Here is a 12,665-nt window from a genome sequence, read left to right on the forward strand (position 1 = left end):
AACGAAAGGAAGAACGATTGCACTTTAATTTAAGCCTAGCAGAGAAAAAGGTCATCTTAATTCTCTATTGCAAAAAAGTCTTTGCTCAAAATATATGACTTGCCTATAAAATTCTAAGCATGTTGTAGTGTATGTTGATGGAATGGTGCCTGAGAACATCCATCACTCTATTGCTTTTTGCAGACTGTTGCATTTTTCTAGGAAAAGCTATTGTATTATGTTTCCAAGCAGGCTCTAAAACATGGCAACCTGCCCTCTCTACCTATTTTTTCCCCTTTCCAAAACTAAAAAAACCTAAAAAAACAAAAAAAAATTTCATACAAGGCTTTTAAAAAGATACTTGCTATAGGTAATGTGCAATAACTGGCTTTTGAGTTTGTTCAAATAGGTCAGATGGCTTAATTATTTACCCATGTATCTGTTTGACTATGACATCTAAACCAGTTCTTGTGCCTGATCTGGTGTGTCTTGCATGGTGACTCTCAACATACATCGAGTTCAATATGTAGAGCTGTTTAAAGACCAGAAACCTAATTTTTTTTTGGTGGAGAACGTTGATAACATCACATTTTTGTTTCTACATCCTCATGGATAGTGGTGTCATCCTCTATGTACTGGAGCCAATGGAACTACTTTCTCTTATGCCAGATGTGAATCCTGCCCTTAGTGACTTAGATTTGTGAATGGTAAGTGTTACTCAAGGAATCGGACAAAATGGCTATTTACTTAATAATGGCATTTCAGTTGTCGAGTATCTTGCTAAGCTACACTGACTTAAGCAGACTGAAACATTTGCAGTCTCCCAGAAGACTGCAGTATAAAAATAATGGATGCCGGTTTTGTTTCTGTGTCTGGTACAGATCTAGTGCAGTGCTGATAGATTAGATCTAAATAATGTACTTTAAAATTGAATCTTGCTTTTAAAATCTTTCTTCAGAGAAGGAGGAGATGTTGGAATGGGAGTTCACTTTATGCAGGAGTTCACTTCTGTTTAATGAATGGTGCTTAAGATATGAAGACATTATACCAGCATGGAACAAATTTATTAGCCTGTTGCACTACTTACTCTAATCCTTGACTTAAATGTGGTCGTGCTTCCTTCTGAGGTATTGGTGTTAGTGGAGTTTGTTTTCTGTATCCTTAGATCTTAAGATCTGGTTCCCTGAATCTACACTCCTTCTTTAACTTCACAGTCCTTAGAACTTCACAGTCCAACAGTCAGTTTTTAGGACCTTCTGAGCAATACCGGATAATTTCAGCAGCTTCACTTTATTTGTAAGGCTCTGGGCTTCCCGTTCTAAATTCTCTAGGTATAAGGAAATGTGAACAACGTGATCTCATGTAGAACCATAGTCTACTGCAGCTAAACTATTTCTATGACCCAAGTTAATTATCTTAAGCCGATGCTGTTATTCTTTCACTATATTGCAGTCTACTGAAAACCATGAGTACAGTTTTCTTTAACCTCCTGGAACCCAGAGTCCCTTCTGTTGTAAATAAGTCATGAGCAGACTGTTTTTGAGGAAGGCTGTACTGACTTCTCATGCTTGCATGGACTCCTCCCTCTAAAACAAACTTCACTCTTGCTTCTTGTAACTTCTATGTATGTTTCTAAACACTGTGTGTTGCCCTTTGGAGAGAATATGTCCTTCTGCTAAACAGGCAGTTATCCTGCATACCACTCTACTGGATTACCTCTTCAGAAAAAGGTGACTTAAAGCTCAGCTGATTTCAGTTCGTAAAATTGTGTAGTACCAGCTCTGTGTTCTCTCTGCTTCTACAGCGTACATGCATATATTTTCCAAATGTCTGAGGGAAACTACACAACCGGTTGCCTGCTGCAAAAACTATCAAAGTATCATAGCAGAATGTCTCCAGCTGACTATAACAGAGAGGTTGTTGTAATGCCTCTCAGGTGCTTCTCTCAGAAGGGTTTGGGGTTACCCTGCACTCTGTGCCCTTCGTAGGGGGGCAGAGGGACACAGCACGGTCAGCTCTTGCTGGACATTCCAGATGCTCCTGCAGAGTGTCCACGCACACCTTGAATATGTGCAGCCTCTGAGATCACAAATGGTGTACAGCTTTACCTACACAGAAGCTTTAAATGCATTTTGAATTCATTGTGCTCACTGGGTCCAGTCGTAGTGACCACTGAAAATAGTCTTGATACCATTTCTTAGTTCCATCATTTGCTGCTTAAAAATTACTTGGGCTACCCACCCCATAATCTGGGAGCGAAAGCACCTTTGGGATTTTCAGTGCTTTTTGCTTGGTTTCTCTTAGAGGAGACTGTGAAGCATCTGGCTGGGGCAAATGAAGCATGTAGATTGTGTGAGGAGCGAGGTCAGATTCTCCTGCTTTGGCTGCATTGGAGTTCCAGTGCAACAACTGCTGGACATAAACAGCTGCTGACATATCTCATTTTCCTGTTTCCCACAAAGGAAAAAACAGCAGCTGGGCCTGAAGTGCCTGAGATGATTTAAATGAGTTCCTGGTTATTTCTATAGATATCTTCAGTTTCATCAACAGAGTGCAAAGTGAGAAGGAAGGACGGACCCTAAACTATCCATTTTATTCAAAAAGACTACTTCTTACATTTTTTGTTAATGCTTCTACCCTCAGTCCTGACCCTAGAGGAGAAAAATGTGTCAATGCCCCAAGACAGCATACTAGAAATGCCATCTGGCTGAGAATTTTGGGGACAGGGAGGTTGCTGGTACTTCAGCAAACCTGTGTTTGAATCTTCCTCATCTTGCTTTATGGTCACGTGAGGTGAAAAAAGGTAAGAATATTTGGCATCAATACTTTGGCCACTTCTGGAATAGCAAAGCTGCGGGTGACTTTTTAATTAGCCCATGATTTTTCATGTCAAGATCTTATTACCATCTGTAAAAGTACACTACGGTGTCAGTTGTGGGGGCTGCAACTTGCTATTTTGTTTGGATTACAAACTGTAAGAGGGCTGCATGTCTGTCTCCAAAGCTGGAATGAATTGCAGATGAAATTAGTGAAGAATAAAAAAGAAATATTTTTAAATGCAACTGTAAAAGTAATGCTTCCAGGACAGGGATTATGTCTCAGGAGGATGGTTTTGGTCGGCTTTTTTTTTTTCTTTTCAAAACTTTTTCTCCCTTAAACCTAAATCTGACAAAGAGTATTTACTGTGGGCAAATTAAGGTCTCTGTTTTGATAGTTGATTCAGGTGGGAGGAAGGATGAAGAGTAGTTGGGATGGGGATGTAGAGTGGCAGGAAATTATAAAACTTCCTGACCTTATGAAATTGCTCAAGTTCTGTCTTGTCAGCTTTGGGAATATCTGCATTTTGCGACTTCTATTTTTATAATGGCTCTGTTCAGAGGTGCCGTATCCAGGGACCTCTCTGTGATGAAGTTGCATTGCTTACTGGCATCCATTACATGTCTTCCTCCTCTGTGGAGAGGGATGTGCAGTGGAGTTCTGGTTTCGGAAGGTAAAGGAGATATATGTGTGTGTGTGCGTGTCCTGGTTTCGGCCATAGAGTAATTTTGCCTCTGACATAGAGCAGTTTTACCCTGGTTGTAACGAGTTACTTTTGTTAAGATCCAAGTTGTCACCAGCATCTTTGTTTCAGGCTTCAAGTGCTTTTTTTTTTTTTTCATTATTATTGTTAAGGGAGTCTAAACTCAACATGTGTCTTAGTCTTTATTTTTAAGGAAGTTCAAGAAAGCTTTCTTTTTCTTAAAGGTAGTAAATTTGTACATTGACTGTTTAAGTGCATTTGGTATGTAATCTGTTTTAACAGGATATTTTTATATTTTCTGTTTTACTAATTCCTTTTTTCTTTTATAGAAAAGACTTAATACAGAACTTTCTTACTTTTTAATTCAACTTTTTTTATGCCTTGCCATCTTAGGATGAATATTTAAACAACAATCTTCAGACTTGCTTCAAAATGTCCCTGTGTGCATCTTCTCACAAGGACTTTTCTCAGTTGCTGCCACTTCAGGATATTGGATGCAATAAAACAGAAATTAAAAACTCACCGGCTGGTATCGTCTCTCCAGTTCCGTACAGCTGTAATCAGTCCACGTTGACAGCAGAACACAGTCCAGTCTATATTCCCTCATCTTACATGGAAAACAGACATGAATATTCTGCAATGGCATTCTGCAGTCCTGCTATCATGAATTACAACATTACCAGCAATTTTGGTGATTCAGAGAGTACATCTGTGAGGCAGACATCAAGTCCCAATGTGTTATGGTCTGCTCCTGGCCATCTCTCCCCTCTGACGTTGCACTGTCAGTCATCGCTTCTGTATGCAGAGCAGCCAGAGAGTCCCTGGTGCGAAGCAAGACCAATGGAGCCAGTGCTACCTGTGACCAGGTCAGTACTACTTATTTCTTTAAAACTTTGCTGAAAATTATTTACAGTTTCTTTAGTTCTTTTAAGTCTTTGCTTTTTACATTTGACTTCTATGTGTTGGTCTCTCTGAAAAACAAAACAAAACCAAAAAACCTCCACCAAACACCAAATCAGTCCTGGGTTTTGTGGTTCTTTTAACGTAACTTCTGAAATAGGATTTCTTTTCCAATAGCTCCTTAGAGAACTATACACTGACACAAAGCACTACAAACACTACAACAGCTGTTGGATGGCTAGAAGCACAGGGTGTTGCAGGTGCTGTTCCTGTTTCAGCAGCTGTATGTTTATTCATAGGGCTCCTTATTTAACTTCAGCAGTCATTGTCAGTATGAAAAATAGTGTGTCCTGGCAACAGTTTTAGTTCAATTGTTAATAAAGGTTTTGTGCTATTTTTGAGACTACCCACGTTCCTTCTGCAATGGGTGGGCCTTATGTTGACTGCACAGGGCTAAGGCGTGAGATCTGTCTACTTCAGACTTGCAGGCTGCACAGATCTTCAGCCCAGCCACCTGACTAGTCTCTATTTGGAGTCAGCAGAGAGTAGCAGGCAGTTCCGGAGTGCAAATCTACTTTAAGTGTAAGTGTGTGGATTGGGAGAGGCCGTTTGGGTAGCACTTATATACAGCATTCCCCAAGCAGGTCTAATGTGACTAGGGCTAACATCCAAACTCTTCCTGCTTTGGTTAATGTTTCAAAACTTTGACAGCCCTGGGAAGGCTGCTGTAGGTTAGTGTTTGAAATTGTCCAGGTGATGGGACAGCAGCTGGAATAACCCAACAGCAAGAGCACCCCATCTGATGCTCTGCAGTGTGCTCTCTACATAGACAGAAGGGAAGCCAAACCTGCCACACTGGAGTTTAAGTAAATAAGTCTTCTGCCATTTGTATAGATTCATACAGACTATTGCTCTTGTAGCTGATGAAGACCTAACTTAAAGAGGAGAAATGAAATCTGGAGTCTATATTTATGGATGATCTTTGTTGTTCAGCAGCAAGTAACTACTGTGTTGCTTGGTAGCTGGACCTTCTCAGTGGTTCATTTGTCTCAGTATGATGCAGTGTAACGCCCACTTTGTGTATAGAAGTTGTAAAAAAGAAAAAAAGAATTTGGCATGGAAACACAAAAAGCAAAAGCTGTAATTCCCTTATTGTGGATATCTGTCCTGAAATAAGGCTATAAAGAAAAAAAGCCCTGTGTTTCCTTTTGCTTTATCCTTTGGTGAGGTCTTAAATTAATGTCATGAACATTATATTTATTGCCATGGGAACAACGACTGTGACACTACAGATTCGTAGATTATACCTTGAAGGAAGAGTTCTTGGGATTGAAACTTAAAGGAATAGCTCTGGGGGAAGGAAGAGACTAATGCTGTAAAGTGTAAGTAATTTCAAACAGTGTTGTAGTTTGAGAAAAGGGATTTTGTTTGAAAGATGAGCAAGAAAGCATTACTACATACACAGTTATGTGTACATACATACATATGTACTACAACGTAGCCTGTTACACAGTTTATTTTACCTTTCAGAATAAAGCCAGAGTCTCACCATGGGAGGAGTTTATTTTCCCTGGGTGTAAATTTCCGTTAACATTAGCTAAACTAATGTGGTCCACTTTGCTAAAGCTGATCACGGTGTAATTTGGTTCTCCTTGTAGATCAGCTTAAAATAAGGAACCTGAATTCTCGGCATTCTTTCTTCACAAATAGGTTCATTATATGAATACAGAAGAAATTTATTTAACTTTGTTAAATGCAAATGTTATGCAGTGTAGTATTACTTTGCACCAATCGTTCAACAAAAATGAATTGTATTCCATGTAAAAATAGATGTGAATTTTTAGAGTTCCATGGGTTTTGTACAAAATGGCAATAATTTGGTGATAAAGACTCTGCTATATGTATTTGCATTATAGGTCCTGTACCTAGTGAAGACAATAGAAATAGTCTCATAAATTTTGTTGGTGCAGGATCACTCAATTTATATTAAAATGACATGAAGAGAAAAAGAATGTGACAGTGTAATTACATTATATTTAAAAGTAGTCTGAAATTGACTTCTGTCTTCATCCCCTAAATAAAAGGATTTTAATTAAAGAAACAAAAGGTTTATTTTCAAAACAAACAGATATATTACTTTCTAAAAAGTATTAGGAAACTTTAATGAAGTTGCCAGAGTGATGTTTCTGGAACTGAATTTGTTCTTCTTTTATTTTCCTTGTGCTTCCAACTAATTGCAAGTAAAGCATGTAAGTAAAGGTTTTTGGGTACACAGGCTAGCAATGCTTGCTTAATTAGAAATTATTTAGTAACTTTGTCTTGTTCACTGTGTGCTAATTTCATATTTATACATATTTATATGTATATATACATATTTATACAACTCTGCTCTGAAGCCATAATTATTTGCATTGTTCTCCCATGCTTTTTTAATTGTGCTCATTCTGCAGAGCACTTAAACGTATGTTGAAGTCTCTTTGAGGTAATGGGTTGGCATCTCCATTTTATGATGGAATGGTTACAGAGATTAAGCAAAAATATGTCCCTTAATTTTGAGATATCTATGACATAATTTTCAGCATATTAATCAATGTTTGGAGTATAGCAGAACCTGTGCTTTGGAGACATAAATATTGACAGTTGTGTGGTATTAACAATTCCAGAAGTTATAGTGGAGGGAGTCTCTAGAAAAAGAGGAAGATAAAGACTGAAAAGTATTCTTCAGCTGATTTTTGCCCATCATCTTGCACACATTCTGGGAGAGAAAGGAAGAGCCTTCATCCTATAGCTTAGGCTCGTATGGGATGGAATTATCCCCAGGCACTGAATGAGCCAGTGGCCTGTGGGAGGGAGGGAAGAGTTATAAGAAATTATAAAATCTGGACTATTAATTTTTGACTTAATGGATTTTTTTAAATTTTCTCAGTGTTTTTTTTCTCTCTTTCTTTTTATAATGTACAATAGTTTAGGTTTTAGAAAAACCTGACAGACAACAAATGCCATGAGCAAATCTTGCTACTTTCTAGGTCAAATCCTTGCCACCCTTCTTAATTTTTAATAAAAAGTTGAATTTATGTTCAAGTTTTCCGTGGCATATGCATCAAACACTTGCTGTGGCAAAGCTAGAGGTAATTAGGAGACACGATAGATACTGAATAACCTAAATAGTCTTGCCAATTCCTTCTCCTTTAGGGTAATCATCTTGTCACTGTTGATGACTAGTAGGAAATCACTGGTTTGTTACTTTCAAAAAAAATTTAATTCTTTTTATGGAAACATAATATCTCTATATAGAAACCATGATCATAAAATAGAGAGGAGTATTAGGAGGTGTAAAGCGATAAATCTTTGTCCATGCGGCTCCTCAGTAGCAGCCAGGGTACATCCCCCATTTTCCTGCATCCTGTGGTGCAGGAGCTTTGTGGGCACACAGCCAGGTACTTCCAGTTCTTCTGGAGGACCTGGCAGCTCATTCATCTGCTGAGCATGCTGGAGTGCACCAGTCCCAAGAGCGCTGGGAGGTGGTCTTTGACCACGTGTGGGGCTACCCACTCCGGTTTGCTGTTTGTGTGGATACGCTGTCTGATCCTCAGGGTAAGGAATGTGTACCTTAAAGCTCTTTACTATTTCCTAGTTCTGTCGTCCTTAAAGGCAACGGTAATAAAATGATTGTGTTTGAACCTCCTGCTGCACTGCTGCAGCTATTGCAGACGAGCAGATTTGATGCCCGTTCGGCCTGCAGGAGGAATTCATTCCAGATTGTTGCTCTGTGTGCAAGCTGTTTGCCACAGTCTGTGGAAGTCACGCAACTTGCATGTGTGCAGGGTGACTGTCATTAAACTTTTAAGCAGGGAAAGAAAAAGTGTTTTTTAAAACACTTATCATGACTGGAAGGTAAAAAACAACACCCCTCAGTGAGATGTTACGGTGTGTGCTTTTTTCTTTATTTTCATCCATATCATCTTCGTGCTTTAACGAGGGCAATAAACATTGCTCTCTATAGCATATCAATCAGTCACTGAGATGCTCTCTAGCTGATTCTGATTCTCTTCTGACTCTCACAATTGGATCATGATTCCCAAGGACAGCTTAAAAATATACCTCTTCTACTAATGTGAAACGCCAAATTACTTTTTCTTCCAAATACAGGGAGACAGGAAGGAATAGCAATGCTTTTTCTTCTTGCATTAGCAGCATATTAGACGTGTGTGATACAGTCCCTTTATTCTAAGGGCGAGTTCCCCCACACTGGTCTTCCCAGCGTAGCAGAAGGGGAAACAACCTAATGATTCAGCAATCCATGAATGGGGGGGTGTGTGTAATCAAAGACTGGACTTGTTAAACATCTAAACACCCTTATGCCCTGTAATATCTGAATGAATTAACATTTTTTAAAAGCTTGCAGTAACTTAATTGTACAACAAATACCTTAATTTTTCTGTTTTGGAATTTGCTCAGAGAACCACCTTTTTTCCTTTCCAAATTTTCTACTAGGAAATCGGAGCACGTTCTCCTCAAATACTTACAAACTTGATGATTTTTAGTTGGCGTGTGGGTGTGTTTGTCCTTACCTCCTGTCATGAAACCGGCACAAAGTCTACTTTTAATATGTTAGTTAAAGCCTCTTCGACAGCACTTTCAGCATGTTTCTACTGTTCTGTTTAAACTTGCTCTTGTTGGTGAACAGGTTTCTTCTGCCCTGGCAACGTACCCTTGTTCTTTAGAAGTCATAAACCATGCTGCCTGCTGTCTTATCCCAACTGATATTTCTTCTCCTGCCTAATCCTGCTGGAAAGTGGGATGATGAAAATTCTGCAGTTTCTAACTTCTGCCTCTGTGCTTTTAAGTTTTCTATACAGCTTTCCTTTTGTAAAACTGCTGCTGAGAGTTTGCACATGACCCTGTTTTCTCTCTACCTAGAAATTGTATTGACCATGAAGGTAAGGCATGCTAAAACCACCAAGAAAATGAAGTCCAGAGAAAAAGTACACAATGGATGTGTTTCCTATACCTAAAAACCACTTTACTGATAATCTAAGTTCCTTTCCTCTTGCTGTTTGTTTACAGGATCTTGGTGTCAGGAATTGGCTGTTATTTCATGTTTTTATCCTGTTCTAATTTTAATCCAGTCATTAAGAATAGTTCCAGTAAGTTGGAACTATTTGCAGAGCTTCAGGAATGCATATATCTTATTAATTTATATGGAGCAATAATATTTTTAATATATGAAAGTATTTTATTAATTGTGTTTCTCCATTCTTCTTGTATTCAGACTTACTTTTATTTAGCATTAGGATGATAGCGTGGGTCGTCACCTTGAACAGAAAACTTTGTCTAACATTGTGAGTTGATCTTGTAGGCTGAGATTCACATCTCAAGATATTTGTCTCCAGCATCTCGTTGAATGAATAAAGCCTCGTTTAAAGGATGAAATACTTGAGACTAGATGTATATTGCTCCGTCTAGACTTTTGCCTTGCTAACAGTACGAAGCAACCGCAGCTCTGTTCGTGGTAGTGTTTATCATGTCAGCCCAAGCTGTCTGAGTTCACATTTTCCATGCGAAGCTTCCCAAAGGCAAAGTCCACTTGGTTCACAAATTCCTGGACTTGTAAATTTCCAAGAATTCTTCAAGATCCATCATAATTCCATATGATTTTCCTAGAGTTCATGTGAATGACACATCAGCAGTCCAGTTTTATGCCTTAGAGTATTTTAAAACTTTATAGTCTGTCGCCATTGAAAGCTCTGGGATCAGACTATATGCTTTAAATAACCTTATCAGAAAAAGGCTTAACAGTGTTTCACACTGTCCTGTGTTCAGTAATAAGAAGACTATAGAGAGAGAATAGAAGACAATGGAAACTAATGGAACTCTTTGCAATGTAGATTAATTTTTTCCTCTTTTATAACATGTTTTTCTTTTCTATCAGAGAAACGTTAAAAAGAAAAACTAATGGCAATGACTGTACAAGCCCAATTGCAAATAATCCTGGCTCAAAAAGGGATGCCCACTTCTGTGCAGTCTGCAGTGACTATGCTTCAGGATACCACTATGGGGTCTGGTCATGTGAAGGCTGCAAAGCATTCTTTAAAAGAAGTATTCAAGGTAGGAGAATCAGCTTTTGATAACTTTGCTCAAATAAGTTGTTTCATATGATCAGGGGCTGCAGCGGTTGTTCTAGTAATGAGTTGATCTAAAATCCTGGTGTATGGTGCTGCATGCTGAAAATAGAGCAACACGTGATTTGACTACTTTATCTTTTGACTCTTATGTTATCAAGATCTGGAAACATTACAAAGTGAGCAATTGATTCCTTTAGAGAAGAGGTGGAATACATAGCACAGGAAGGCCCTGCAGCAAAGGCTTCGGTGGGATGGCTCTGCAGACCTGTGAATCTGATTGCAGGTTTTGTCCCAAAGTACATAGTAATTGTGACTTTGTTATAATAAACACAGTTAGAGTAGATAATTGCCTGGAGACTTTGCTTGCCAGGAACTATTCTTGACAAGAGTATATTGCCTGGAGCTGTTGAGTCATAGCATATAATATCTACATAGTATGTAGGATATAAGAATATGTGTAGCAAGTATTCAGTACAAACCTGATTATTGTTATTTCTCAGCCCTCCACCCCCCAGAGCCTACATTGCAGTATTTCTTACTCTGCCAGATCTCTCTATCTAAGGTTTACACTTCAGTGTTTAAATTCTTTAATATTTGGTATTTAGTTCAAATTTGCTGAGTGGCTGCAGTATGAAGTAAATGTAGGTCTCCATGTTTGTTATCACAGCCTATGGGCAGTGACTTACGCACCATATTGCAGCTTTGGACCACTTCATTTCTTTAACCTTGGCTCTAGTTATCATGTTCTTTGGCCTCATCCGGGGCCTCTTGGTGGAAACTTAATTGGATTGACATTGGATATTACATGCAGATACTAACACAGAAAATCCTGTCATTTTTTGGTCTGTAATGTTCCTTTCCTCTTCTGCACACAAAGCCTTTAGTAATCTTGAGATATTTTCTTTTGGATCAATATGGCAGAGTTGGTGTCACCATTAGAATCAAATTTAATTCAAAACTTGTTTGCCTTTTCAATCTATTGTGCAAGTTCTGCATGGGTGAATAACAATTTCTATAAACTGGTGCAAGTTCTTTTGATTTCTAAAATAATTGAAGAGAACTTTGTCTCCAGTTTGTCACAAATGGAGATTGAATTTGATCTCAAAGTGTTTTCTGTCAGAAAAACTATTTGCCTGCTCTGTGTTGCTCACATGTGCTTTGGCCGTGAACAACTTACCCATTGTGGCCTTTTGTACGCCTTAATGTACCCTGTCAGGTAACGTTTGATTGTAATTCAAATACATGAAAGTAAGTTCTTGGCATAAAACACTATCAAGCACTTAGTTGCAACAGTTGTTATGAAGGATATTGCTTATAAAAAGTAAAAAACTTCTGGGCCTACCATAGACGAAAATGTTGGGCTAATGTCTAATTAAAATTAGATGGTATGACTGAGCAACTGTGTGTGGTCTTCTCTGCTTGTCCAAGTTTGTAGTGTAGTGTATTCGTCCCACATCTCTGAACATCTGCCTGCAAGCTAAATTATCCCAAGGCCACAGGAGTTTTAAACCACTTTATACTCCTGTGTGCTTGGGTTATAGTGCAACAGAGAGCTTCCTCCTCCTTTCCCCCCATGTTGTGTGAAGACTGATAAACAGTAATTTGTTTTTCAGTCATATCTGCCAGTAGGAAATGGGACAAACTGTAACCTAATCTCTTACTTTTAAAATTGTCAGTTCAAAAATTCAAGGTCAAAATTATTTTAATTTTGCAAGGAAATAGTCACAATGGTTCAGTTAAATAATTACTCTTGGGGGCATGAACTCTTGGACTTGCATCAAGTAAAAAAAACTCTAGTAGCTGTATCTTTGCCTGATCTATTCTTAAAGGTTGAAAAAATAACTTAAAAAACAACCCGAGAGAAAAGACATTAAGAAATGTAAATGAGTGAATATTTTTTGCATCCTTTGGTAACTACTGCAAGAGAGATTTCCAGTATTTGTATGTATTTGACTGTATTTACACCAAGAGCATACTCAAGTCCAGTTTACAGTAATAAACCTTTGGACCAGATTATTGATTAATGAAATACAATAATGTAAAGGGGTTTGGGTGGGGGCGAGGTGAGGTGGGATAGAAGGAGAAGACAACAGAAGGGGCTGTAGTGGAAACTGATGAAAATAAGAGAAACATTTGTCCAC

The 12,665-nt window shown here is 38.4% G+C and overlaps 1 protein-coding gene across 3 annotated transcripts in view; it reads left to right on the top strand.

Moving 5' to 3' along the window:
* Nucleotides 1–480: 480 nt before the first annotated feature.
* Nucleotides 481–12,665, top strand: part of ESR2 (estrogen receptor 2) — a 37,371-nt gene continuing 25,186 nt past the window's right edge. For all 3 annotated transcript variants that reach the window (XM_076345616.1, XM_076345617.1, XM_076345618.1), the window contains exons 1-3: nucleotides 481–686; nucleotides 3,893–4,365; nucleotides 10,332–10,507. In XM_076345616.1, the coding sequence (XP_076201731.1) occupies nucleotides 684–686; nucleotides 3,893–4,365; nucleotides 10,332–10,507 (652 nt within the window). In that variant the 5' untranslated portion in view covers nucleotides 481–683. The remainder of the gene's footprint in view (nucleotides 687–3,892; nucleotides 4,366–10,331; nucleotides 10,508–12,665) is intronic.

Source organism: Aptenodytes patagonicus, chromosome 7 (genome assembly GCF_965638725.1).
Source record: "Aptenodytes patagonicus chromosome 7, bAptPat1.pri.cur, whole genome shotgun sequence".
NCBI classification, from domain to species: domain Eukaryota; kingdom Metazoa; phylum Chordata; class Aves; order Sphenisciformes; family Spheniscidae; genus Aptenodytes; species Aptenodytes patagonicus.